This window comes from Candoia aspera, chromosome 1 (genome assembly GCF_035149785.1).
Source record: "Candoia aspera isolate rCanAsp1 chromosome 1, rCanAsp1.hap2, whole genome shotgun sequence".
NCBI classification, from domain to species: domain Eukaryota; kingdom Metazoa; phylum Chordata; class Lepidosauria; order Squamata; family Boidae; genus Candoia; species Candoia aspera.
The window spans coordinates 22,297,598-22,325,108 of record NC_086153.1 but is presented as its reverse complement, the minus strand read 5'-3'; the positions used below and the strand labels follow the sequence as shown (position 1 = coordinate 22,325,108).

The window sequence follows — 27,511 nt, the reverse complement described above, 5'->3', positions numbered from 1 at the left end:
TTGGACCTAACCACATGCCACCACCTGGGAGGCTTTGACCAGCCAGGAGGGGCATGAGTCCAGAACCCAGGTGGCTGAGCTCACAGCCACAAGGACCCTGTCCATGTCCTCAGGAATTTATCTGCCATGTCTTTTATGTCAGGAAGAGCTTTTTCTATGCTATCTGGATGTTGGAAGTCATTGTTGATTCAAATTAGTTTGGGAAGCAGACCTTTCAAGGACTGACAAAAGGGGTGGGCATCAACAATGGAGGAATCCATGCCAAGGCATTCTGGAGTCCAAGAAGATGATTGTTCAATACCAGGAATGTGCAACTCTTTGTGGGATGAAACCTGCACTTAACCTTTCAGGAGTACCCCAGAACCACCTCCATTCCAAAGAATAAATGGCAGAAAGACAAAATCTGAGTTCATGTTAATTTAATAAGCATTATATTGAATTAAATAAAGTTAATATTGGTATTTGTGTACTTAATAATTTCTCTATTCTTCTGGAGGAATACTGGGACAAGACATCCAAGACTGGGGGTGGAGTGTGGGGTGGAAGGGAACATTTAATCCTACCTAAAGCTGTGCAACTCTGCTTTAATCTAGACATTCCCACATGCAACAGCTAGGTTCACACATCATGCTAAGCCACTGACCTGATTTTCATTTAGCATGATCTAATTCCATCTAATACTTAGCTCTGGATATTGGGCAGAAGTCTGACCACAGCGCTGGTTTTACAGAAATGGCTACATATATGATAAAATCTAGGTCAGTTTTATTTTCCAGCACCACAATTTTCTTCTGGGGAGGACAATTCTGTAAGTGTGGAAGTCACATCAGTCACTAATACCTACCCCCCATTCTACCCTGAAGTGACAGCTTTTGGAAGCAGGGGGTGGGGTGGGGAGAAGAGATATATTCACACATTTGAGTTTAAAAAGATTGTTAAGCAGGTATGTGCTGCTATTAAGGCAGCAGAAGGGAAAAGTACCAAAAAGCAGATCTGCTGAAACAGCAAATATCTGAGAAGCTACAGCTCTTCTGCATCCTAAAACAGGGACATTCTCACAGGAATCAGCGACACGTACATTCCAGTCTTCTTTCTCATTTATTAAGGCTGATGTCAGACAAATACTGTGTGGAACATCGTAAATTATTTTCTCTCTACTAGGGCTTTTCCTTTTTTAAAAACCTCAAAGCCGTGATGTCATGCAAATCACTTCCAAACTGTTAGGAACTATTCTCTTTTCACAGCAAATTTTGCTTTATCGCTTACTACCAGACAACTTTGCAGAACAGAGCGTGCCAACTTACAATACTGTTCTCATGGAGGAAAAAAGTAGTTACATATTGTTAAGTGGCAGAAAACCTTTATTGACATAAATATCCAGATAAAACTTGTGTGGCCTTATCTGTTTGCTGTAAAACAAATTCTTGAAGGCACTAGAAAATATTAACAAAAGCCACTGAGAGTCCTTTCTAGGAAAGTCCAGAGACACTTTTTGGTGTATTGTTACTATATTAGTTGTCTCGAAGATCACAGGCAAACTCCCTCATGCCGATTTTCACTTCTTTACTGTGGATAAAGCTCAACAATCATTGCGTGGCCCTGCAGCAAGAGAAGAACTGAAATTACTCAATGAGGGAGAAAAAGACCCCACTGCCCCCGTAGGCAGGAAAAAAGAAAGAAAAAGGAACACTGGGAAAATGGGATTGCAAAAGGAAGCCTTGCCAAGCACAAGGCAACTGTGGTCATAGTAGACTGCTCACAGCAGGCTGCTCACCTGTCCTCCAGCGGCACACGCTGCCACTAAGCCATATTGCCCCCCTTCCTTCTTCAATCGGTGGGCAGCCGTGATTACTAAACGGCAGCCAGTGGCACCAAAGGGGTGTCCTAATGACAGGGATCCACCCCAGTTATTAAATTTTTCCAGGGGAGGAGCTCCAACCTGTAAGCGGGAAAATAGTGCATGAGACGTAAGCTCTGAAATAAATTATCCAATTTCACCCATGAAAGGAAGAAAGTTAGAACACATAAGCTTGGAAGATAATCGGAGTAGGTAACATATTAACTCAGCTGATATTTGCCAGATGACTATTTCAGCCACTGAAAGATCACTGGAGAAGGAATAAGCCTTCCCACATGTGGCAAACCCTGGGCATCAGGAAGGAGTAAAGACAACTATACACATGATGTATCTAACTTCCACCATGCCCTGTATGAGGTTTCTGTGCTAAGTTAGCAGGGAAAGTAAGGCAAGCTGCATGGAAACCAGACAAGAGGAAGGACATAATACAGAAATAATGTATAATGGAGATACGCAAGTTCACTGTAAAACCTTTAACCAAAATCTTACCTTTGACTTTCTGCCCATGTAGTTCTGGGCAAACCAATCTGAATCCATGGCTTTGAGATTTGCTAAAATTTGTCCCTAAGGTGGAAAGGAAGGGGAAAAGAAGATTCTGTTGCAGCAATAATACAGTCAAAGTCTAGGCAGTCTTCACAGTAGAAACATATACTGTGCTCCCACAAGAACTGACATGAGCAACTAGCTGATAAGGTACCTGAGGTTTTACACCCTTACAAATTATTATTGCCAACACTTTAATTACAACAGCCACTATTAAAAGTGTTTTGCAACTTTTCTGTTCAGTCACACGACCATTAACATGTAGGATACCACAATGCAAGAGTAAGCAATCTGGTGACCCATAAGACAATACCTATGTGGATGAAGATGGTCTATGGGGAAAAAAAGCTGAAATAAATAGAATCACTACCAATGCTGTAATAGATGATAAATGTGCCAATTTCCAGAGAGAGGATTAATGATTCAGATGTCAACAAGGCTATTAAATAGATTTGTAGTGCTGCAAATTGAACCCAACAGGAAATATACATGCCCTGATCACCAAATGAAACGTTATTGTTACAGCTACCCAGAGCAACTGGACCATGACACAGATGTGACTTTACCTGGCCTGGCCTGTGCATAAATATGAGTGTGTGCCTTGCCCCAACTTTATTTTAAACAAAAAAAGATTTAGAGAAAGAATTACAGGATTCAAGTCAGTCTTGATGCCAATTGATATGCATAAGGATAGGGGCTTCTGTATGTAATACTGACCTGTTTCTTTATTAAAATGCTGAATTAAGAACACAGCCCTACAGCATTTTCACTTGCTTCTTTTATTCTATTGCTTTTGCATTCAATTTTGTTTCATATGCTCCTATTGTATGCTTGTATTGTGTAGTTTTCATTTTGTACCTCATTCTGAGTGGTCAAGTGAAAGCAGAGACTCTGTTCATGTCATAGCCATCCCCTGTTTGGCAAAGTCTTTGAATGACCTGACACAAGTGGTGGTGGAAATTCCAAGGCATTTGCTGGGGGGTGGGGGTGGGGAATTTAACATTAATGTGTGTACTGCTTTAACAGGTGTTGTTCAGAATTTCATAGCCTGTATAGCCTTTCCATAGACTTCACACAGATTCTTTCAAAACCTAAACATGAAGCAGGTCACATTTCCATTCTGGCTTTTGTTCTGGAGGAGAATGGTCCCTGCATGAAGATCTCAGAAATGATGCCCCTACCATAAATGGGCCACTATCTGGTGAAGTCTGGACTGTTGCAACATATTCCCTTCTACAGGACAGACGATGACAGCTAAGGGGTGAGCAGCAAGGGGGAGCCTGGTGGGACCTGTTGTGCCTGTGGGCCCCAAGTGGTTGCCTCCCATGCCTTCATTATAGTCATGCCATAGGCTTTAAATGGATTACTGAATAACCTATCTTTCTTGTTGCTAACATTTGTAGGACAGAGACCCTTCTGAGGATGCTTCCACTCACAGAACTTTGTATGTTAGGTGAAAAGGACTTTCTTCTGCATTGTGGAATAGTCTCCCATAAGAGCTAAAATCAGACCCCATTCTTGTAACTTTTTAAAAAGCTGGAAAGACACATCAATTCAGCCTTTTTAGCTGTTTGGAGTAGTTTAATAAACATTTAAAGTAACATTGTTTTTATAAATTATTTTTACTTAAGTTGTTTAATAGCCACCTTGACTGTAAAAAGGGAGTATTGCAGTTTCCTCTATAACTAATCAACCCAAGATGAAAACTACAATTACTGGGTGAAGTAAAAATATAATAAAGTGTTGAACAAAGTAATCTGTTTTGCACATGGCTTTAGAAATACTCACTGCAAATGCTTCATGAAATTCGAACACATCAATGTCTGCCATTGTTAGGCCAGTTTTTTGCAAAACTTTGGGAGTAGCATACGTAGGCCTAAGAGAAAAAGAAGCTAAGAGTTGCATTCATGTCCCTTCTGGACAGGAATAAAACGTACTGGCTGAGAAGGGCCAGGATGAATGTGCCTGCCTGTATCACCATCATAAAAGGGCATCCTTTCCTTTAATTTGGCTGAAATAAACAAAATAGCTCTCTCTTCTAAATAGCTTGAAGAATTGTTGTCCCATTCATCTCTGTTCTAAAAGACGAGAGCAGAGAACCCAACTACTTCTACAGTAACTGTTATCTCTCGCTGGTGATATAACAGAAAATGTGCAGCACAGAAATGGAAACAGAACGGTTGCTGCAAACTAGATATGCAGAGAGGGCATGCTACAGACCCCGTCGATAAGAGAATTCCATCTGGCGGGGTCCAGGAGGCGGGCCTTCTCGGCAGCAGCACCCGCCCTCTGGAACACCTTGCCCCCAGAGGTGAGGTTAGCCCCATCGCTCCTGGGCTTCCGGAGGGAGTTGAAGACCTGGCTCTGCCACCGGGCTTGGGGCAGGGAGGAGAATAGTCAGACTTGGGGCTGACTAGTGCCTTGAAGTGCCCCTCCTACATAATGACTGAATGAGACCACAGCCATCTGAATTTTATTATATTTGGTAGTTCTGTGAAATTGTTTTATAGTGTGTTTTATATTGAAATTTGATTATATATTTATTGTTCTATACTGTAAACAGCCCGGAGTCCCTACGGTCGGAGGAGATGGGCGGTGACAAATTTGATGGATAGATAGATAGATAAATATGCTAACAGAGATGAGTGAGAAGAAAAAGAAATCATTAAGGCACCTAACCAAAACAGCTTCAGAATTTGGGAGGGGTTTATACCATTTCTTACAAGCTGGGGAGACTCACAATTATACAACTCAGCCACTGTTTCTTCAAGTATCAGTTGCAAAATATAAGCACCCAAACTGGAGTATGGGTGTTGGTATGTCTGGCCATTAGTCAACAGCTCAGTATTTGTCCACTCCAGCATAGTAAACTCTTTTGAATGATTTTGGGATGGGGCTGATGTCAGTACAATTCTTCACCATGGGTAGGAAGGGATGTGTGGGAGAAGGGAGGAGCGGATTGAGTTCGTGAGTCCTAGAGACTCTTAGCTGAATGGGACTGGTCACAGAAAGCTGCTGCTACAACGATTGTCGAAAGTCAAGTAGCAGACACTCTGTGGAAGGAGCGGTAACCCCCCTCATGAAATATTAATGTAGTTTCAGCCCCCCCAACGTTGCCAGTAAACATGTATGTGACGAAAAGGGGAGAATAATCATATACAAAGGGAATAATCATAATAATGTAACTGGGAGTTGGGCAGCATATTATTATTATTATGTAAAATAACTCAAATACAGTTTTCAGTCTGTTTCAGCTCTATGTATTTTTCAGAATATGATGCTCAACACACCATTTAAAGACCAAATGTGACCCTCAGTCTGAGAGACATTGTACCTCCCTGCAGCAGCAGGGGCAGATGAAGTTGCCTAGGACTAAGACAGAGGGAATAAGCTGTCTACAAATAAAATGATTTAGAAAATGGACACATTTCCATTTTTATGGTAAAGTATACCAAATTTGCAACTTACCCAAGCAGAAGCTGATCCTTTGGGTCCTGGGATACAAATACAAAATCCCTAAATAATGATTTTTTAAAAAGAGAAGAGATATTGGTTACAGGATAGATGAGAAAATGGCCATGGTTTTATGACAGATGGTGAGAAAAGGAGAGGAGAGCTTCCATTCACCTGAGGTAGGCTTTTGGTTTGTACCCCATCGCCAAAGCCTTTTCTTCAGACATCAAGAGGACTGCTGATGCTCCATCAGTCTGTAGAGACAATATAAAAAGGCCATCAGGTCCCAAAGCACAGTAAGGGTCCACCCCCATCTCTTAATTCAGTTTTCAGCATTACTGCAGTTGTGGGGATGTAAAAAAAACCCAAAACTGAGCATGCTGCAGAGCAAGTGGGTGTACATCCAAGAAAGGCAAAACTGGATTTTAAAACTGATAGCCAGGAAGAAGCCCAGAGCTATGATGACTGAAGGGAAAAGAACCAGTTGGGCCCAAGTAAAGAGTGAGGAGAAAAGCTAACAGTAAGAAGCTTGAGAGGAAAGGAGGCATAAACTATGGGTAACAGGGAAGAAGGCAAAAGAAGCAGAAAAGCCAGATATTTATTGCTTGGTGGAGAGTTTTGGGCCATGAAATTTTAAGATCCCAAGTAGTTTGAAAGGAGTTGAACACCCCATATGGTGACTGTGTAACAACTGTGACAGGAAAAAAAGAAATGACTAACTACCGGCAGTCCTTGCTTAATGACCACTCGCTCAGTGACTGTTCAAAGCTACAATGGTGCTGAACGAGGAGACCTGTGACCAGTCCTTGTAGTTCTGGCCGTCGCAGCGTCCCCACAGTCACATGATTGCAATTCAGGCACTTGGCAACCATCTCGCAATTACAATGTTGCAGCATCCCGCAGTCATGTGATCACTACTTGCAACCTTCACTGCCAGCATCCAACAAGCAAAGTCAATTTGGAAGCCAGCAGGAGGCTGCATGGCAATCATGTGGGGCTGTGCCTAACAACCACACGGGCAGCTGCAACTGCTGTTGTAAGTCAGTGTGGTCACATGACATCATGCTTAGTGATGGAGGTGCCAGGCCCAATTACCGTCATTTAATAGGTACTACTGGTTTCAGTTATGCTTTTTTAACCATTCAGAGCAAACTGTACAAGAGCAGTGTTATCCCCCGACACGCATAATGCCAGCAACAAAAACCAACATTGCCAAAGCCTGGAAAAAGATGCACAAGTGCCTAAAACTGGAGAATCAGTTAGTGAGCAGCAAAGAGGAAGTAAAACCGTTTGACTGTCATGCAGTAGACAAAGGACAGAAAAACGGTCAAGAGTTTGTTTCTATTTAATACCTCCTGGAAACAAAATAGAGTATTCAGTTAGAAATATGCTATCTGAATCTTAGCTTTTGAGAGTATTTTAGAGGCTTGCAATGCAAGCAGAAAAAAAGACATGATTATGATAACCTCAGCACCCCCCATTCCTTCACATCCCCAATCGCTGAGTTCTCTCTTAGATATTTCTGGGGACCAAGGTGCCACCATGGCAGTCTAGACACAAGAGAAAAATGCAAAGAAATATTTCTAGCTAGCTCACTGTATTTCCAGAGTGCAGCCAGCACAGTGGCTCTTGGGAACTGTAGTCTTTCCATAGGTTGTGTTCTACCAAGGCCTTTTGTCCTAGTGTACCACCATCATTGGAGGAAAAAGAAAAATCATCTTCTTTCTCATTTCTTTTTTTCACATCTGCTGCTGCCATACCAAGCTTATATTTGATGAGGAAAACATTAGGGGCTAAGGAGAGATATTTTCAATGCCACACTGGTTTGGAAAATGAGCCACCCCACACTATTTTGGATTTTAGGAAAGCAGCTGAATTCATTGCTGAATCAACCCAATTCAGAATCATTGTGACAGGGATATATATCGTATAAATTGCAGACAGGACTTTTTCAGTCTTGTTTGCTTATGACTTTGTGTATAGGTTCACACAACATGCTAGACAAGGCTAAATCAGGTTCGGTAGTTTATGATCCAGAATGCTGTAGAAACCTAACTCTTAGCACGGAGAAGGGCAATCTACGATGCAGCACCCCAATTCTCCATCTATGCTTTGGTATCTGAAGTCTTAACCCCTCCCCCAAATGCCAAACAGCCCCAAATCAGCCTGAAAAAATGGCATTTTCACCCATTTTGCAGGAGGATGGAGAGATCTGAGTAGGGATGAGAGCAACTTGCCTCCCAGAGATTTTCCATATCCATTACTATCCTTAACTCAGCAAACAAAAAATTCAAATCAACCTTTTCCCTCCCAATGTTACTGCATTACCAGGTGGAGGAATCATTGCCAAACCCTGGATAAGTGGCAAATAGTCATATGCAAGTTTTAGACGCAACCATAAACTCTAGAGAAACAGCCAGGGGTCCTTCATGAAAGCCAGATTTTGGCCTGGTGTTATATTTGAACCAACTTTGTAACTTATTCTGAGTAAAAGCAAATGCCAATCTACAGTTTCAGTTAATTATGATTCTGTTGTATAATGAAGACATTTCAGAATATATTTTTCAAAGGAAAATGTACAAGCGTATTACCAGGAAAGAAGAGTTGGCAGCTGTCACAGTCCCATATGGTTTGATAAAAGCAGCTTTCAGTCGACCCATCTGCTCCAACGAAGAGGGTCGGACTCCATTATCCTTCACTACAGTGTCCTTCCCTGCAAGTCAAACGTGTGAAGAGGCCTAAAGTTCAAGATACTGTACATCTGGTGGGCTGAAAGTCTACCTATGAATTTCAACCTTCATTTCCACAATTCTTGACTGTAGCCTCTGCAGCTCATGCTTTTGCACATGTACAGGTTTTCCCCTTATTCCCTTCCTATGGACCATTCCTCCTCCTTTTCTTTACTTCATCTTCTCCTTGTCAGTTTGCCTCCCTTGAGGGAACCCTTCCCAACTTGGTGCCCTTCACACATACTAGATTTCAACATCCATAATTCCCATCCAGCACAGCCTGTGGCTGGGACTTGAGGCAGTTCAAGTTCAACACTTCTGCAGACAGACCGGGGAAGGCTCCCTTTAAATCACCTGGAACTATCACAACCAGCGGCTCTTAAGAATGCAGCAGATCACTCAGTAGTAAGACTTATGATCAAGTAATGCAACTGGCTGAGGCCTTTGGGTCAGCCAGCCAATAATAGCCAGGGCTGACATCATTAACATAAATTTCTGTAGCACACTATGTTATGGGTATAGTCCATAATTGTCTTGCAAGGTGACAACCTGGCTTAGGGAAAATAAATTTGTATTATTTTAAAAGATAGAAAAAGGCAGCAAGTTGCGCTTGGTATATAACACTAGGAAGGACTTTGACCAAGACACTCTTGGGAGAATTAAAGAGTTCTGGATATTTGAGGGCATCTGGCCCATTTGACTGACTTATTACTAGCATTTTACCAGGAGTCATTCAGTCAAGATTTTGACCAGAGATAATGGATACTTTGTTTTTTAGATTACACATATCTTTAAAGAAAATTTGCTGTTCTACATTATCTAAATACAACATTTACTTTGCTGCTTCTATGTAAGTATTTTTAAGAAAAATACTTAAAATTATCCCAAGCTAAATAGGGTATTACCAAAAGTTTTTACTTTTCTTTTTTTTTTTTTGCTATATGGGTATGGCTGAACTAATACAGGAATTAGGCACAGGTAAGGCATATGTTGGAGTCTTAACTCATGAACTAGGATAAAAGGTAAAGGTTTCCCTTGACATTAAGTCCTGTCGTGTCTGACTCTAGGGGGCGGTGCTCATCTCCGTTTCAAAGCCGAAGAGCCGGCGTTTGTCCGTAGACACTTCCGTGGTCATGTGGCCAGCATGACTACATGGAACGCCGTTACCTGCCCACCGAAGCGGTACCTATTAATCTACTCACATTTGCATGTTTTCGAACTGCTAGGTTGGCAGGAGCTGGGACTAGCAACAGGAGCTCACCCCGTCACACAGATTTGAACCACCGACCTTCCGATCGGCAAGCTCAGCAGCTCAGTGGTTTAACCCGCAGCGCCACCACGTCCCTTATGAACTAGGGAGAAGTCTGATTAATTGAGGGGAAGAGTAAGGCAGAAGGGAAGAAAAACCTAGTATCTGTAAAAACAGGATTCTGTTTCCTCTCTCTTATCCTTAAGAGACATCAGGCTTGTCGACTGAAAGGTTGCAAATTTGGCAGTTCAAGACCCAAGCGCCACATGACGGAGTGAGCTCCTGCACTCGCCCTAGCTCTCGCCAACCTAGCAATTCAAAAGCACGCAAATGCGAGTAGATAAATAGGTACCGCTTCGGTGGGAAGGCTGCAGTGTTCCGTGACTGTCATGCTGGCCACACGACAGTGGAAGTGTCTTGGGACAACGCTGGCCATGAAACGGAGATGAGCACCACCCCCTAGTGTGTCATTAGACATGACTAAATGGGAATCTTTACCTTTTTACCTTCTCTTATCCTTAGGAGCCCATGCCTTGTGTGGCGCAGAAGGGTAGGCAGCAGTATTGTAGCCAAAACTCTCCCCATGACCTGGGTTTGATCCCAGCTGAAGCTAGATTCTCGGGTAGCCGGCTCAGGTCGACTCAGCCTTCCATCCTTCCGAGGTCGGTAAAATGAGTACCCAGCTTGCTGGGGAAGGTGACAACTGGGGAAGGCAATGGCAAAGCACCCTGCTCTCTAGTCTGCCAAGAACACGTTGTGAAAGCAGCCTCCCCCCAAAGGGTCAGACATGACTCAGTGCTTGCACAGGGGACCTTTCACCTTTCACATCCTTAGGAGCTCCCTTTCTTTATACAGCTGATTGCTTAACTAAAAGCCATTCCAGGACAAAAATGTTTCCTTCTCTTCCATCAGGAATGTGGACCCCTTGCCACAGGTTCCTCTGAACAGTCATTTTACCTGGCACTTTGAATGCTACCACATCTGTGAGAAGTGATTCATCCTGTGCCTTCTTGGCGAGACTGTGTGACCGGAGAGCATATTCGTCTTGCTCCAAACGTGATATAGCAAATGCAGCTGCCAGGCGATCAGCTGAATGACCCATGGTCTCGTTGGTGGAAAATTCTGCCACTGCAGGGAGCTAGAATTAGCCAGAACGTTACGTGTGAAGATCAGTTACCCTAAACTCAGTGCAGACAGCTCCATAACCTAAGAGCTGAATGTAAATCCACAGGATTTAGGAATGTAAAATATGTACTGTAACATGGCGTGCACCTGTTCACTTTTTGCCATCTTTCATTTCATCTACTCTTCCTCCTAAGCTTCTTTACCTACAAACTTGGTCATGACTCTTTCCCCTCTCAATCTACTTTTTCCTTCAGCAAAGGAATTCCGTACATCAGCCTCAGCCTCAGCCTCACTTTGCTTCGCTATGAGCTTCTCAAAGCCTGGGAAAGAGGATGATAGCTTGCAAAGTATTACAAACAAATAACATCTTCCTTTATCAGGAATACTGGTAGCCACCTCCCCAGTATATTAACAGATGTTCAGCAAAAAAAAAAAACCTTAGAAATAAATTAAACGCTAAACTAAATATATCCAATCCCCATGTTTTCTGTAACAAACCTCTTTCCCCTTTCAATAAATCTGTTTAAAGAAGACTGTATAAGAATCTTGGAGGGGGAGGATTTGGGTTGTGAACAACTACTAAGGGCTTGACATGATACCTCTTTGCTAGCATGCATGCATGATTCTCTTCTCCTCAGAATTCTGATAATGGCTGATACAAAGCAAGTGGTACTGCCTGTACCCTTGACTACTTCTTTTATAAACTGTTTGCTTTCAAGACCAAGATTAATGAAAGTTGAAGATATGGTGCCCGGGAAACAGACATAGTCAGCAACCATTCTTTGCCACAGTATGCTCTCTAGCTGGTTATTACTCTATTTATCCTTGCTCACTTTCTGAACTGGTTACTCAGGCAGGCAGTGAAATGAAAACCATTTCCTGCTTTTACCTCAGGTGCAAAGTAATCAGGACGGATTTTGGAGATCAGGGACAACCTCTGGCCTAAGCTTTTTGCTCTTGTAAGACCAAGCATAGTCTTCCTCATCTTCCGACTATGCCTGATAGGAATATCCGACATCAGTTCAACACCACCAGCAATTACCACATCCATCTGGCCAGATGCAATGAGGCCAACCCCTATAAAAATCAGAAGGCACATACATGTGAGTTACCATGTTTAAAATTAACCAGTTTCCTGACTGCAAGAATGCCTTCCTCTTCAATTACTTTGTATGCTCTTCAGAATTGGCCATTTCCCATCCCTGTTGTTTTTACACTTTATGGAACTTTTCAAGCAGAACACAAGGGACAGCATATAATAAAGTTACATTAGAGTTAAGGATTCAGCAGATACCAATTCTCTCCTAAATAATTTTTTAAAAGTCACTTTAAAAGTCCATCTTTACAATCCAACTGGGCCTAGCTGTTTCCACTTTATATGACTGCATGTTTACATTTACACTTTTAAACCTTAGTCTCTTCATGTGCTCCATTCATTTGCTTATTTGATCCTATCCTTTGCCTAGATTCCCAAATTTTTAAACTTAAAGGGGCTGGCTAAAATCTGTATCACATCCTATTAGAATTGGGCACATGAAAAATAAAACACAATCAATCTGTAAGAATGAAATTCTGGACTGCAACCTCCATGTACGTGCTTTCTTAGCATTTTTTAACTAGAAGTAGATTTTTATGCCCCCTCCCTTTTTTTGTATTACAAGAGATGGCTGCTGTTGGATAAAACAGATGACAATGAGGTTCCACGTGGCAGAAGGCTGAGGACATTTCAGGCTTAGTACTTTATATTTTGTCCTACCAATAAAATCTGGTGCAAAAGTCCAGGAATTTGTAACCATGACTAATACTTTTTTTACTGTAAACGAGGCCAAGCAGATCACTTGCCAATATACCACAAAATATCCAAACATCTTCCAGAGGATAAATCCTACTTTCCTTTCATCTCTGACTTAGAATATTCAGAGGTAATATTGAATCCTATTGGAGAAATAATGTTAAACTTCCTGGCATTTATACAGCTCCTTAATTATTCAAACAGGGTTAACATACCAGTTGTCATTGCCTGGTTGGAAGATATGCAAGCCATGGTGACAGTGTGAGCAGGAGTTTTTTCAGAGAAGCCAGCTCCCAAGGCAGCCTACACAGAAATCAGAGACCAAACCAGAATATTGCGAGATGTCTAATTTCTGCAATTCTCATGATATAGTGCAGTTCACAATTCTCAGCTCAGCTGGTTTCGCAAGAATCTTGCAGAGAAACTGAGGTTGAAAGACGGGCTCATTAGTGTATTCCATGGCTGAGTAAAGATAGAAGCCTTTTGCTCTTCAAACTGTCCATACAATCAACAACTAACACAGTAAGGTTTGTTTCTGTTTGATCAATAAATAGTTTTTGTTTGATCAGTATTAAAGGGCATTTAAAAAGAATATAACCAGAGCCTCTGCTTGTCCATTATAATCATTCTTTGTACTGCAACTCGCTGTTTACTGAGAAACAGAATGGCTGGTTCACACCTCATACTAATTTGTGGTTTTGGCTTAGCCAGCTGATGATTTACTCAAACCATGGTTAATCAAACAACGGCCTATGAAATGCATGATGTAAGATCTGGAGGCAGGAAACTTTAGTCAGACCACAGCAACCAAATATTAAAAAAATCATTTGTTTGCAACAGCCAAATGGTGAATTCCACAAATCAGAGTCCAAAGTTCTTGGCTATCTGGCTGCCTCTGCTTGCAAACATAAGGATAAAGTTGTTCTGGAGGTTTATGGCCTAAATGCAGAAGCACCCTATGTAAGAGACCATTTACACATTTTAACCAGCATGGGAGCAATCCCAGAGTTGCCAGGAAAAGTACTGAAAGCTAGTTTTCCAATGAGATCAATGGGACTTGCAAGCAGTTAACTTTGAATATTTTCCTTTATTGAGATCACTGGAGAAAATGCTGTCCCAGCTCCAGTTACCTAATTGTAGAGCAGATAGGAATGCTGAAGTATTTTTGCTCTGGAAAATGTGAAAGGGTAACATGAATCTTATTTTAGCCACCCATGTGGAAATGAAGCCCTCTCAAGGACATTCTACCTATGTTGGAAATATGAAGAGAGAAGTTATCACTAATGCCTGTCTGCCTTCAGAAAAAGCGGGGGTGCTACCAAATGGAAATTATGACACCGTACAGCAAAGGAGCATAGCTCAGTTGGCAGAGCACAAGCTTAGTCTTGGCCTCACCTCTGCTTAAGAGGCTGTTGGTAGCAGGACTTCAAATGACCAAGGTCAGTACAAAAACATGAAAAACAGGGATTAGGCAGAATATTCAGAGGTGGCCTAGAAGGACTAGTGCTCCAGTTCAGAACAAGAGAGCTTCTTGGTTTCTATGATTCAGCAGTAAAATGCCTAAGTAAGGTATCCTTGGTTACACAATACCACACAACAACACTGCTTCACTGACACACAGCCAGCTGGGGTAAAGTTCAGCATGAATGTTAAAATGAAGATACTTGCTCAGGCAGAGAAGCAGACAAGCAAAAACTGGTGACAGGTGAAGCAACACACAGGAGAAGTGCAAGCAGTGCTGATGTCTAACTGCTCTCCTAAACAAGGGCAGCTCATGGGCCTTTGATGTTGAAAGTTCATCCAGGTGCTTGCTTAGCTTTTAAAAGACAAACTTGACCATTCTTGCAGTTCTCAGAAATGGGAGATCATTGACATGATTTAGGTTTATGAGCAGAACAAGAACAGGAGCCAGTTTGGTCTAGTGGTTAAGGTGCTGGGCTAGAAACAAGGAGGCCGTGAGTTCTAGTCCCGCCTCGGGCATGAAAGCCGGCTGGGTGACCTTGGGCCAGCCCAGCTCACCTCACAGGGTTGTTGTGGGGAAAATAGGAGGAGGAAGGAGTATTAGGTATGTTCGCTGCCTTGAGTTATTTATAAAAATAATAAAAGGGAGAGAAAATAAATAAATAAAAACAAATAATGAATAAAACTTGTCAACAAGTTAAAGAACAAGTCCCAGCGTTCAAAACAAAAGTCACTCCCACCAAAACTAGGTAGAATCAAATTGGAGAAAAAAAGGTTGACATCTGTGAGTGTGCGTGTGTAGGAAATTACTTAACCCTAAAGATTTGGACTTAGCCCTTTTGGGATATCAGATTAATGATCAACTAACCCTCATATTCTTAACTTTATCCTACATGGGCATTTTGTTTGGGCTCTAGGCAAGTTCTTTCATGTACAAGCCATAACCAAGCACATGTGCTTTCAGCAAGGGTTTTTTATTTTGGTGTCTTTGAGTCAGTGCTGACTCTTGGCAAGTGCCTGGACTAGTCCCTGCAGTTTTCTTGGCAAGATTTTTCCGGAACTGGTTTGCCACTGCCTCCTTCCCATTATTTAAATTAATTCCTTCATCTCATCCCCCTTCTTTCACATCCCCCCACCCCACCCCAAACTAGTCTAGTGTTTCTTCTATCATTTAACATACCTCTCTTGCAACATTGCTTGTTTTCACTTCCTGGATAACGGTGCCCAACACTATGTACTCAACAGCCTCCTTTGGCACGTCAGTCCGATTCAGCAAGCCTCTGAGGGAACAGATCAGAGAAAGACAGCACTTGAATGTTAAATCAAGAGCATAACCAGGGTTTTTTTAGGATGATAACAGAGATGATAGAGGGGCTTGAGTACATGCCCTAAGAGGACAGACTGAAGGAACTTGATTATTTAGTCTGAAGAAAAGAAGACTTAGGGGAGGCAAGATCACTGTGATCAGGCACATAAATGGAAACTACAGAAAAGACAGTCATGAACTATTTTCTATGGCCAGAAAAACCAGGACCCAAAATAATGGGTGTAAGTTGTAGCTCCCACAATTTCAATTAAATATAAGGGAAAACTTCCTGTGGTAAGATATGTTCAACAGTTGAAAAGTCTATGGAGGTTGCGGATTTCCCATCTCTGGAGGTGTTTAATAAGAGACTGGACAGCCATGTCTCATGGATAGTTGAAGTAGTTTTCCCCTACATTGCAGAGGGGTGGACTAGATGACGTTTGCGGTCCCTTCCTACTCTGCAGTTCTATGATTCTATCCTCTGGATCCTCCACATCCAGAGCAAAAGCAATAAATGTAAATAGGCAAATGGACAATTCATAACATTACCTGCTCTAACTATTGCACATTGGCTGGTTCAGTCATGCTAGACACATTATGAACTTGGTCTAGAAATGGGATGAAAAAATTGTGATCCTCAATTTTGAATTATAACTCCCAAGATTTCTGACTATAGTCTATAAATCTCTGGATGGTCACAGCTTTCCAATTCCTAGCCTATACATTCAGTGATACAACACATTACATACATCAGACAATCACTCAGTCCCTCACTATCTTGCGGCTCAACTACCCAATGTACTGTACATGGGCTGCCCTTAAAGATCTCTCAGAAGCTTTAACTGATCCAAAATGCAGAGGCGTGGGCAGTGATTGGCATGCCTCAGTATGCCTATGTGACAGCACTGCTTTGTGAGCTGCACTGGTTGCCAGTGGCTTCTGAGTACAATTCAAGGTGCTGGTTATTACTTATAAAGCCCTATGTGGCAAAAGGCCTGGTTACTTGAGGGACTGTCTATTTTCCATAGTTCCTGCCTATCCAGCAAGAGCTGACAGAGTTGGCACATCCCAGGTCCCTTCAATTACGTAATGCCACACATTGGGACCTAGGAAACGTGCCTTGTTACGGTGGCACCTGCCCTCTAAATAAGATTCTTCCAGAGACTTGTGTGGTTCCCACCCTGATGATCTTCCAGAAGGCCTTGAAAACCTGGCTGTTCTCCCAGGCTTTGGGGTAGGGTGCATGTGACCCCCTTGTTAGATGTGCTTGTATACAGTATGTTGTTTGGGCTGACACTATTTTGTTGACCTGGATTGTACTGTTGGGTTTTTTAAATACCATTCCTTGTTTTATATTTTGAACTGCCCAGAGAAATTTTATTTTTTTATTTATTAATAAAATAAATGACTATTTTGTGCTATTATGCTGTTTTTTAAAATAGTTCTTAATACTGTAAATCTAAATTCCAATTCCTGTCATTCAAGTAAGAACTTTATCCAATACAATTCTATTTATTTTAAGGAATATGTTGATTTTCACTGCATTTAAAAAAAAAGCTAATCTAAGTTGACAGATCATCTTGAATCTTCTTCAGCAATGAAGAGTAATGTTGGAAACGTATTTTTATTTTATAGAGATATTTAATTTTATGAAAATATACTATTACATAGCTAATAGGCAACGAAAATCAGCCAACAGTGAATCTACCCATATTTATTTGTCAGCTCCAGGATTTCAACCGTATGTCTTTCTTGGGTTCCTACAGGGTAATGGACTTTTTCCTACTCATTTCTCAACCTTGGATGCTGAGGTCACCCACAGTTTTTTGTTAATGGGCATGTGTGATCACATTCTCTTATTTCCAGTCTTACTGGCTTTGGCCCTCACACCATTAATGCTCAATATACACATTCTAAAAGAGATCTCTGAAGGATATAGAAACAATGGCTGAGATTTGAGTAAACTCTCAGAATTAAATAATGCAAATCACATCTATCTATAGTATGACATTTTAGACTGAAGCTGCTTGATGATTATGCCCTAGGATTAAGCTATCACCAAAATTAGAAACCCCACGCACTGAAGCCAAACATTTCTAAAAACCCTGACCCAAATGTTGTTTCACATCAATCTAGGCAATCTGGTGAAGTAGATTAGATAGTTCTAGTCAAGAGAAATCTTGACAGGACTTTTGTTGTTGCTGTTTTGGTTTTAACTGATTACATCGGCTCCTTGTGTACTTCCCAGTTCCAGAAGTTATCAAATATCATGCAGGTTTCAGAATACTCTTCCTTCACTAAACTGCTTCCCAGAGTGGGCAAAGAGATTATTTTGGAAATAGTCACACATCGCTACAGCATGTGCAATTTTGCTCCCGCAGCCCATAATCCACCTTGCTTTATAATTAAGCAAAATAATAAATGTAGCCCTTGCATAAAAATTGCACTGCACTGCAATTGTAAATCCTAGATTTTAAGAAGCTGCTGCTTCTTAACGCCAGGTCAGTTAACAACAAGGCCCCCCTCATACGCGACCTGATCATGGAGGAGGGGGCACACCTGGCATGTATTACCGAAACTGGCTGGGCCCTGAAGGAGTAGCAGCTTTGTCAGAGATCTGCCCGGTTGGGTTTCGGGCGTGGCACCAGCCGAGATGCCAGGGCAGGGGAGGAGGGGTGGCAGTTGTCATCCGGGAGTCTCTGGTGGCCTTCAGAGGCCCTGCTCCACAACTAACTGGTTGTGAGACCCTGTTCTTCAAGTTGGGTGCCCGAGAGCAGTTGGGAGTGTTGCTGCTGTACCAGCCTCCCTGCTGCGTGGCAACCTCCCTGCCTGAGCTGCTGGAGACCGTCTCAGGGTTGGCAGTGGAGTTCCCCAGGCTCATGGTTCTGGGGGACTTCAACCTGCCATCCCTGGGGCAGGTCTCGGAGGCAGCCCGGGAGTTCATGGCCACCATGGCGTCCATGGGCCTGACTCAGATTATTTGGGACCCAACTCAAAGCAGTGGCCTCACACCAGACTTAGTTTTCTTGTCGGAGCAGTGGCAATGTGATCTGAGGAGAGAGTTACATCTTTCCCCTTTGTCATGGTCAGACCATGCCCTGGTGGCCCTGAGATTCTCTTATGCCACCCCCCTCCACAGGGAGGCAGGGCCTATTCGATCAGCCCACCCCCGGCGACTAATGGACCCAGTGCAGTTTCAGAGGGAGCTGGGGGTTATACCCGAGGAATGCTGCACAGTCCAGCGGAGACCCTGGCTGCAGCCTGGAACAGGGAGGTGGCCGGGGCCTTGGACAGGATCACACCTGTGCGGCCTCTTCTATCCTATCGAACCTGACACTCCCCGTGGTTCATGGAGGAGATGAGGGTTATGAAGAGGATTAAGAGACACTTAGAGCGCCGCTGGAGAAAGACGAAGACCAAACCCGACTGGACACAAACTAAAGCCGCGATTAAGGCCTACCTTGTGGCGGTAAGAGCAGCGAAATGTCAGTGTTTCTCCACTCTTATTGCATCCGCAGAATGCCACCCGGCAGCCCTGTTTAGGATCACCCGATCCTTGTTGGGGAAAGGCGGTCTGGAAAATTACCTACAGGGCTGTGCGGAGGAATTCTCGGAGCATCTGCAGGATAAAATCACTCGGATTCGCTCTAAGTTGGACTCCAAGCGTGAGACAGGGTCTGGGGAGATGCCTGGGGAGTGTACTTACCCAGTTATCTGGGAACAGTTTGATCCTGTTGGACCTGAGAAAGTGGACAAGATCCTCCGGACTGTAAATGCCACCACCTGTCAATTAGATCCATGTCCCTCCTGGCTGGTGAAGGCAGCTCGGGAGGTGACGTGTGGTTGGGTCCAGTCGATGGTAAATACATCCTTGCAGGAGGGGGTGTTTCTGGCAGCCTTTAAGGAGGCGCTGGTGGATAATTTTCATCCAGTCTCCCACCTCCCCTTTATGGGGAAGGTGGTTGAGAAGGTGGTGGCATTGCAGCTCCAGAAGATCTTGGAGGAAATGGATTATCTGGACACCTTTCAGTCAGGATTCAGGCCCGGATATGGAACGGAAATGGCATTGGTCGCACTTCTGGATGATCTCTGGCAGGAGTGGGATGGAGGCAGTGCATCCATCCTGGCTCTCCTTGATCTCTCAGCGGCTTTCAATACCATCGACCATGGTATCCTTTTGGGGCGGCTCAGGGAGTTGGGGGTGGGTGGCGTAGTCTTACACTGGTTCACCTCCTTCCTCCAGGGCCAGTCCCAGTCAGTGTTAGTAGGGGAGGAGAGGTCGGGCCCACAGCCCCTCCTCTGTGGGGTGCCGCAGGGTTCAGTACTCTCTCCCCTCCTATTTAACATCTACATGAAACCTCTGGGTGAGATCATCCGTCCCCATGGGGTGAGGTATCATCAGTATGCTGATGATACTCAGCTATACATTTCCATCCCGGGGGAAGTAAGTGATGCTGTGGCTGCCTTTTCCAGGTGCCTGGGGGCTGTTGGGGTCTGGATGGGGAACAGCAGGCTTCAGCTGAACCCTAGTAAGACGGAGTGGCTATGGGTTAATGGCCCCTCAGTTCTAGGAACCTGCCATCTTTAGTTCTGGATGGGGTTGCACTGCCCCATTCAGATTTGGTGCATAACTTGGGGGTCCTCTTGGACTCACGACTCCTGCTCAAAGAGCAGGTGGCAGTCGTGGCCAGAAGGGCCTTTGCACAACTTCGTGTTGTGCACCAGTTACGCCCCTTCCTGGAGCGAGAGGCCCTTCGAACGGTCACTCGCGCCCTGGTCATCTCCCAGATAGATTACTGCAATGTGCTCTACATGGGGCTACCCTTGAAGACTATCCAGAAGCTGCAGTTGGTTCAAAATGCAGCCGCACAAACAGTGATGAGTGCTCCGAGATCAGCACACGTAACACCCCTACTGCGCAAGCTGCATTGGTTGCCAGTATGCTTCCGGGTCCAATTCAAGGTGTTGGTTACCACCTTTAAAGCCCTACACGGCACGGGTCCAGGTTACCTAAGGGACTGTCTTATCCCCATTACATCAACCCGTCCCACCCGATCATGCAGAGAGGGCATGTTGCGGACCCTGTCTGCAAGAGAATTCCATCTGGCGGGGTCCAGGAGGCCTTCTCTGCAACAGCTCCCGCCCTTTGGAACACCCTTCCCCGAGAAGGTTAGCCCCCTCCCTCCTGGACTTCAGAAAACAGCTGAAGATCTGGTTTTGCTGCCTTGCCTGGAATAGGGAGGGGAAGAGCCATTCTTGGGGCTGGCTGATTCCCTGGTGCTGTGGGGACCAGTTTTAGGCCCTTATGGTTTGAATCAGATCTGCCATGGCTTGGATTTTACTGCATTTTATTCTGATTGATTAATGGCTGTATTTATGATTTTATGGATTTTTTGTTTTTATTGTGAACTGCCCAGGGTCTGGGGGAGATGGGCGGTGATAAAAATTTGATAAATACATAAAAATAATAATAATAAAAATTTTATTACTGGGGAAACAGTCCTTTTCATTCTACAAGCGTAAGTCACAAGGTGATTATTAGGGCCATGCAATGCTTTGGATTTGACTGGGGAGAAATGGTTCAGAATGCAAGAAAGGGCAAATGCAATAAATGCCTGCAATTCATTGGAGCAACTACCTCTGTTTCGAGGACTCTGTTTCAGTTCACATTTAATGAGTCCAGAGAGAAGTTGAATCCATGCTCCTGACATTCAAAAGTACCTCTTCCCAACTGTATCCAAAGCATTACACAGCCCTAGAGCTTACAGGACAGGACACAGGAAAATTTAGGACATTTCTATCTCAAATTCTCTGTTTTAATTCATATGTATTAAGAGTTTTACATATGGTAAAGACAAACCTAAAGAAAAAGAAAGAAAAGAAATTGCAAGAAAAGAAAAAAAGAAACTAGAGTTATGAAATATAATGAATTCCGACTTCGTCTTCAACAGATAATTACAGTATTACAATCCGCCCTCCCTCTTAGATGTTGTACAAATCCCTTCAGCCCCTCATTTAGTCCACATCTTTTTTTAAATCCTCAGATCCATAAATCATATCATTTTTTTCCTTCTTTCAGCAAAATGTCCATATAAGGTGACATTTCTTTCTCAAATTCAAAAACAGATGAAAGAATTCAAAGTACATTATGAAGATAAGAAGGTAAATTATTCTCATCTATATGTATTGGGACTAAGCATGGCAGGCAACAAATAAACCTAGTTTGATAAAACAAGAAAGAAGGAAAGGTGTTTCAGGCACAAAAAAACAAAGTAGAAGAACGTCCCTGAACAATTCCCTATGAACTAAATCACAGCCAATCTGCTCTATTTCTATTTATTTATTACTTACATCAGTGCTGCTCTGGCCAAGTCATGTGGCATTAAATCTGTATACCTGAAGATTAGAAGAGAAAGAAAAAAAGCACCTTCTCATTAATTCCTGAAGAATACACTTCTGTTTTACTAATTGCAGTGTAAACTGAAGAGAAATTACAGTAACCTTAAATTTGGCTGCTTCTATGTCAACATTATTTACTCCTCTTTCTCCCAAAAGTGTTCAACAGATATTCCTGGGTTTTTTAAGTTGTTATTCAAAGGAAAGATTTAATACTCACGAGGTCCAGGACTGCAAAAATGGAATGCGAACACCATCCACCACTACAATATTCTTCACCCCATTTTTAGCTAGAGTTTTCTTACTTTTAGGCTGAGCTGCATAAATAATAAATTATTACTAGAAAATCCGTGTAGAACTAGAGCATTATCATAAAATCACTGAAAACAAAAACATTTGTTCATTTGTTGCTACTGTTTACAGAAGGGATTAAAATGAATTTCAGACTAAGGTAAGATCAATAGGGTTTATTTCCAAGTTTTTCTAAAAAAACCCACAGCTCACAATTTATCCCTTCTATTTAACATTGTTAAGACATCTATTGTTTGTTTTTCCCATCTGTAGTTTTCACTCAAACATGGATAGGCATCAAATCTGGAAATGCAGAGCTTTTACAGACTTTTAAAAATATATTTATGAGTATGCAATACACACACACACATTGTAATAATATTCATACCACCAAAATATGTTTCCAACAGACTACAGTACTTTTAGAACCAGTTTTGAATTTCTTTAATTAATTCATGTGCTCTTAGTTCTATTTTAAACTAATTTATGAGACAGTATAGGAGTGCAAGCACAGTAGTGATGTGCATTCAGATTATTCAAACAGTATGTTTTTCTGTACCTGTTACAAATAATTGGGATGAGCAGCTGAGAGATCTCAAAGCTGAAATGTAAGAAAAACAGAATATAACAATACAAGCAAAACAGACAGTATCTTCATCCAAATATCAAAACAAAACAGTTTCCTATAACCCTTTAACTAATCATGAGCAGAGGATCAGAAAGAATGTAACGTTTAGAAACGACAAAAGCAGAAAATGAGTAATATGACAGGACTTGGATTATGGTGCATTAATATGATAGTTGCCACATCAGAAAGAAGAGCAACGCAGAAACTCAGAAAAAGACAATGAAGAACTATTTTAACCATACATGAATAAAACCTCTATAACAGAATGCCAGTAAAACAGTCCAGTAACTAATCTTGTATTGGTATTTTGGTATCTAAAGGAGTAGAACTTACAGAATCTGGCTGCCCATGGAATGATGGTAGGGAGGACTTTCATGCCACAAGTCAACAAGGATGTCATTTTGAAAACTGAAACAGGAAGGAGAGATTAGTGGTTAAAGTGCTGGGCTAGAAACCAGGAGACTTGAGAGTTCTAGTCCCGCCTTAGCCATGAAAGCCGGCTGGGTGACCTTTGGCCAATTGCTCTCTCTCAGCCCAACTCACCTCACAGGTTCTTGTTATGGGGAAACTAGGAGGAAGAGGGAGAATTAGGCATGTTCGCCACCTTGGGTTATTTATAAAAATAACGAAGGCGGGATAGAAAATAAATAAAATAAAAAAATTATCTTAGCATAACAATTTATTAAAAAAATATATCAATAGCTTAACAATAAATACATGTTCATTCAAAGCAGCCAAGCTCCCATCTTGTTTCCAAAAAGCACTGGGAAGTTTTCAAGCAGTAAAGCATAAGCAGCAAGCATAATTTCATTAATAACAGATAATACAAAGTAGATGAAATTACTTATTTTATCCCTGAACTTCATTAACTTTGTTTTTGTAGCTGTGATGCTGAAAGGATGAAGCAATGTAATACAGTTAGACCAAAGAATTTGCAAGCTAGTAAATATTAATATATTCATTTATTTGCAACCATAAGTGTTAGCAAAATTCATATAAAATTACAACAATCCACATCAGTTCAATACATCCCCCCTGATATTAACAGCACTATTTGTCAACATCTGCTTTCGTATCTTTGTTGCCACCATTGCAAACAATGCAATTTATTACATGTCCATCTACATCAGTCAACAGAAAATAGATTTTTTCTTCTAAACTAGACTGATTCAGTAGGCTTAACAAAGGTCCCTGATATAATTTGCAGTGTAATAAGTAATGGATCAGATCTTCCACCTGTGAGTTATTCAAATGCATAAGTGGTAAGTAATTGGTAATTCTTTATATCTTCCATCCAAATAGGCTGTTGGCATTGTTTTAAAACAGAGTTCTGTTAAAGCTTATCTCAGGGAATAGGATGTAACGGACTGTAAATAATATGACGTTCCTTGTCCATCTTTAAAAGATTGATACCACTTGGCCAACTTAAGCTTACATACTTGTTCTCTATCTTGTCTATTATCTTTAAAAAAATAAGTAGTCCCTCAAGCGCAAACTGTACTAACCATCCTTTTGAGTATAAAAAGGAGAAAATCATTCTCATTGATCTCATGGCTGTTCTTGTTGATGCTATATGTATATTCCATGAGTGTTTCAGCAAACTGGATACCCAAATACTTAAATGACCCCACTTGTTCTATCTCCTTACTATCTAGTGTCCATCCGTGTCTCTTTGGTCTTTTAGCAAATACTACCACTTTGGTTTTGGAATAATTTATCTGTATTTCCTAGAATAAGTGCCAAATTCTGTCAGGATTCTTTTCATTCCAATTAATGTTGTCGACAAGAGTACCATGTCATCTGCATACAGTATATGCAGGAATCTTTCTATTTCTAATTGATGGGCCATAAAAGGAAGGATTATTAAGCTCTTCTACAATGTTGTTTATATAAAAATTAAAGAGGAAGGGAGCCAATATACAGCCCTGGACACATTTTGTGGTTTTAATCTGCTTTACTTGCATGTGTCTTCATATAATTTATATATTAGGTAATTTTCTATCTATATCAGTAGCTAAAAATTTATCCCATAATGTCCCTGTATTTATTGTATCAAAGGCAGAGGATAAGTCAATAAATGCTGCATACAGGCATTTTGAGGGGCCATTCTTACTTAAATTATTGTATAAATTACAAATGGTCAGTTTACATAGATCACAGTGGGATCAGTCTGGGGGTTCTTATACGTCAGCCACAAAAGGAGAGCTGCCTTGGATTATATATTCATACCACCCTCACTGATCCCATTAATACAGTGTTTTGATATCAGAGATAGACCAGAGTGATCTCTTACCACTTGGCTTGGACTTGATGTGAATATGTGGAAATAACATAGCACAAGAGAGTCACAATATAGAAGGCACTATAAAGAATCAGAAATGATTAAAGTGGACATCCCCCTTGGCTGAAGATCAGCGCTATACAGTTCAACAAAGCTATTGCAGAGGGTCACACTTATTGAAAAACTGCAAAATGCAAATATCATATATGAGGATGTGGTTGGCAATCTTAAACCTCTGGTGTGTAAACCATGGCAAGGAAAAATGACTGAAACCAGAATTTTCTGGTTTAACCACAAATGCAGACGTGAAAGACACAAACTGGCTAGATTAGTCAGACAAATTAAGAAGGATAAATCATTTGACAGGGTAGAGGCAGTGAGGGATAAACGCTGAAAATATCAAGCACTGATAAGGAGGAGTAAACAAGATTACTATAAAAGCCAGTAGCAAGAATGAAGACTGTCATGTTTACAAAATAATGATACAAAATTCTGAGAACAAGTTTCCCAAGGCCAGAGAGAAAGTAAAGTAATAATAGAAGTATAGATTTCACCTGAAGTTTGGATAGCTTATTTTAAAAATAAATTTGAGGATATTAGAATATCAAACCAACAGTTAATGCATGCAGATATATTAAAAATATCATTAAAATGGTCCCAGGTAACTGCTGCAGAAGTTAAAAGACACAACAGACAACTGTCAAAGCCTGGTGGGCTCCTATGCTCTCCTCCTTGTTTACTTATATCAATGCCACTAGGTGAATCCCTGTAGGTTAGAAAAACAGTGTAGTAATTCCAATATTTAAAAAGGGAGATTCCACAAACCCCGCTAACTTTTGCCCCATAAGTCTCATTGACATAGGCTGTAAATTATAATGGTACCTTTTAAACAGATTAATTGGGCGGATACTAGGCAGATTATAGCAGAAGAACAAGCAGGCTTTGGAAAAGGACATAGTATTATAAATCAGTGTTTCACTTTACAACTAGTAAATATAATTCTTGCTTTAATGCTTCCATCAGGGTTGCTTTTCTCCTGCAAATGGACTTTGAAAAGAACACCCTTTCAAATGTTTTGTACTACCTGATCAACTACCTCCTCTTACATTACACAGTGTATTTAAGTCCAGCTAATTTTATTAAACATTAGTGTAATATTACGGTTCTGGAGATGAGCTCCAATAAGGAGGATCAGCACAGTGTAGTAATTAAAAAGAAACTGAACTAGGATTGGGGGGAATCAGGTTTAAACTCACATTTAGCTATCTATGTAATTTCACTGAGTGGCTTTGCACTTAGAGGTAATGACTGATCCAATCTGCCTCATGAAATAAAATTGAAAAAAGACCTGAAGGACTATTATGTACAAATGCTTGAACTCCTACAGGAATACAGGATATATATTTCAAAGATCAATCACGTAATATCAAAAGCCTACTATTGAGTCTCATCTCTACCATGAACTCCAACTATGATAATAAGGAAAATCAAAATGCCCTACCATATATGGTATTTGTAATTACAGTTTAAGAAATAATATACAAATACAAAAAAGCCCAACTACAAAAAAGTACAAAAACAAACCTTAAACAAGAGTAAAAAAAGAAAGCAACACAGTGATAAATGGTAAGAGGGAAAAAAAAGATAATTATAAACAATCTAAACATTTTGTTTATATATCAGACATTAAGCAATATATGAAAATTTCAAATTTAAAAGAGAATAAAACTCCCTTGTAGTAAAATTTCATGATATTCGCCTACTTTAGGAAGGTGTAAATATGATACCATAACAGTGCTTCTTAAGCACAATGAGCAACTTAAATTATCTAAATAAATATTAAGCATTCCACACTGCTGTTATGCTTACGCCGTATTGGGACATTTTCTCCTCCGATTCTTCATTATCAAACTTTGCATGGCAAAGACTTTGGGGCTAGAGACAAGCTAGTTTTGCTTATGCCAACTACCCTTCTCCAACCTGAAACTCTCTACGCCTCTCATCAATCCCGCTACATGCAAAAAATAGGAACTGTAATTCAAAACAGCAAATTAAGAAAAAAACTGGATAGATAGGTGATAATTTAATCGGGCATAACGATACATCATACTTAGCATCTCTGCCAACTGCTCCTATTGTCTCACTTCCCTTCACGGAGAACCCACGCAGGAAAGCAAATCCTCCCACCGCCTAATCCCCGCACGTGCCCTCCCTCCAGCCCGCCTGGGAATTAGATCCCCACCTTATCGGAGCGCGAAAAAGAGCCTCAAATCGCACACCGTCTACAACAGCCTCCTCCGCAGGCTGGAAACAACCAGACCCATCCCCTTACCGCTTCAACAGCGCCACTACCAAGGAGGCCCTCCCCTGCCAACATTAACCGGCGTTCGCCGCAGCCG

At 41.6% G+C, this 27,511-nt stretch overlaps 1 protein-coding gene across 1 annotated transcript; it reads right to left on the bottom strand.

Annotated features, from left to right (window-relative positions):
- Positions 1 to 402: 402 nt before the first annotated feature.
- Positions 403 to 27,421, bottom strand: HADHB (hydroxyacyl-CoA dehydrogenase trifunctional multienzyme complex subunit beta). Its single transcript, XM_063300239.1, has 16 exons — positions 27,355 to 27,421; positions 23,165 to 23,239; positions 22,763 to 22,804; positions 22,133 to 22,229; positions 21,868 to 21,912; positions 15,391 to 15,490; positions 12,965 to 13,052; positions 11,847 to 12,034; positions 10,790 to 10,970; positions 8,446 to 8,567; positions 6,029 to 6,108; positions 5,870 to 5,917; positions 4,190 to 4,277; positions 2,348 to 2,422; positions 1,775 to 1,939; positions 403 to 1,599 (listed from the first exon to the last, which is right to left on the bottom strand). Exons 2-16 carry the CDS (start codon positions 23,229 to 23,231, stop codon positions 1,564 to 1,566), a joined length of 1,422 nt encoding a protein of 473 aa, XP_063156309.1. The 5' UTR covers positions 23,232 to 23,239; positions 27,355 to 27,421; the 3' UTR covers positions 403 to 1,563.
- Between the last annotated feature and the right edge of the window lie 90 nt (positions 27,422 to 27,511).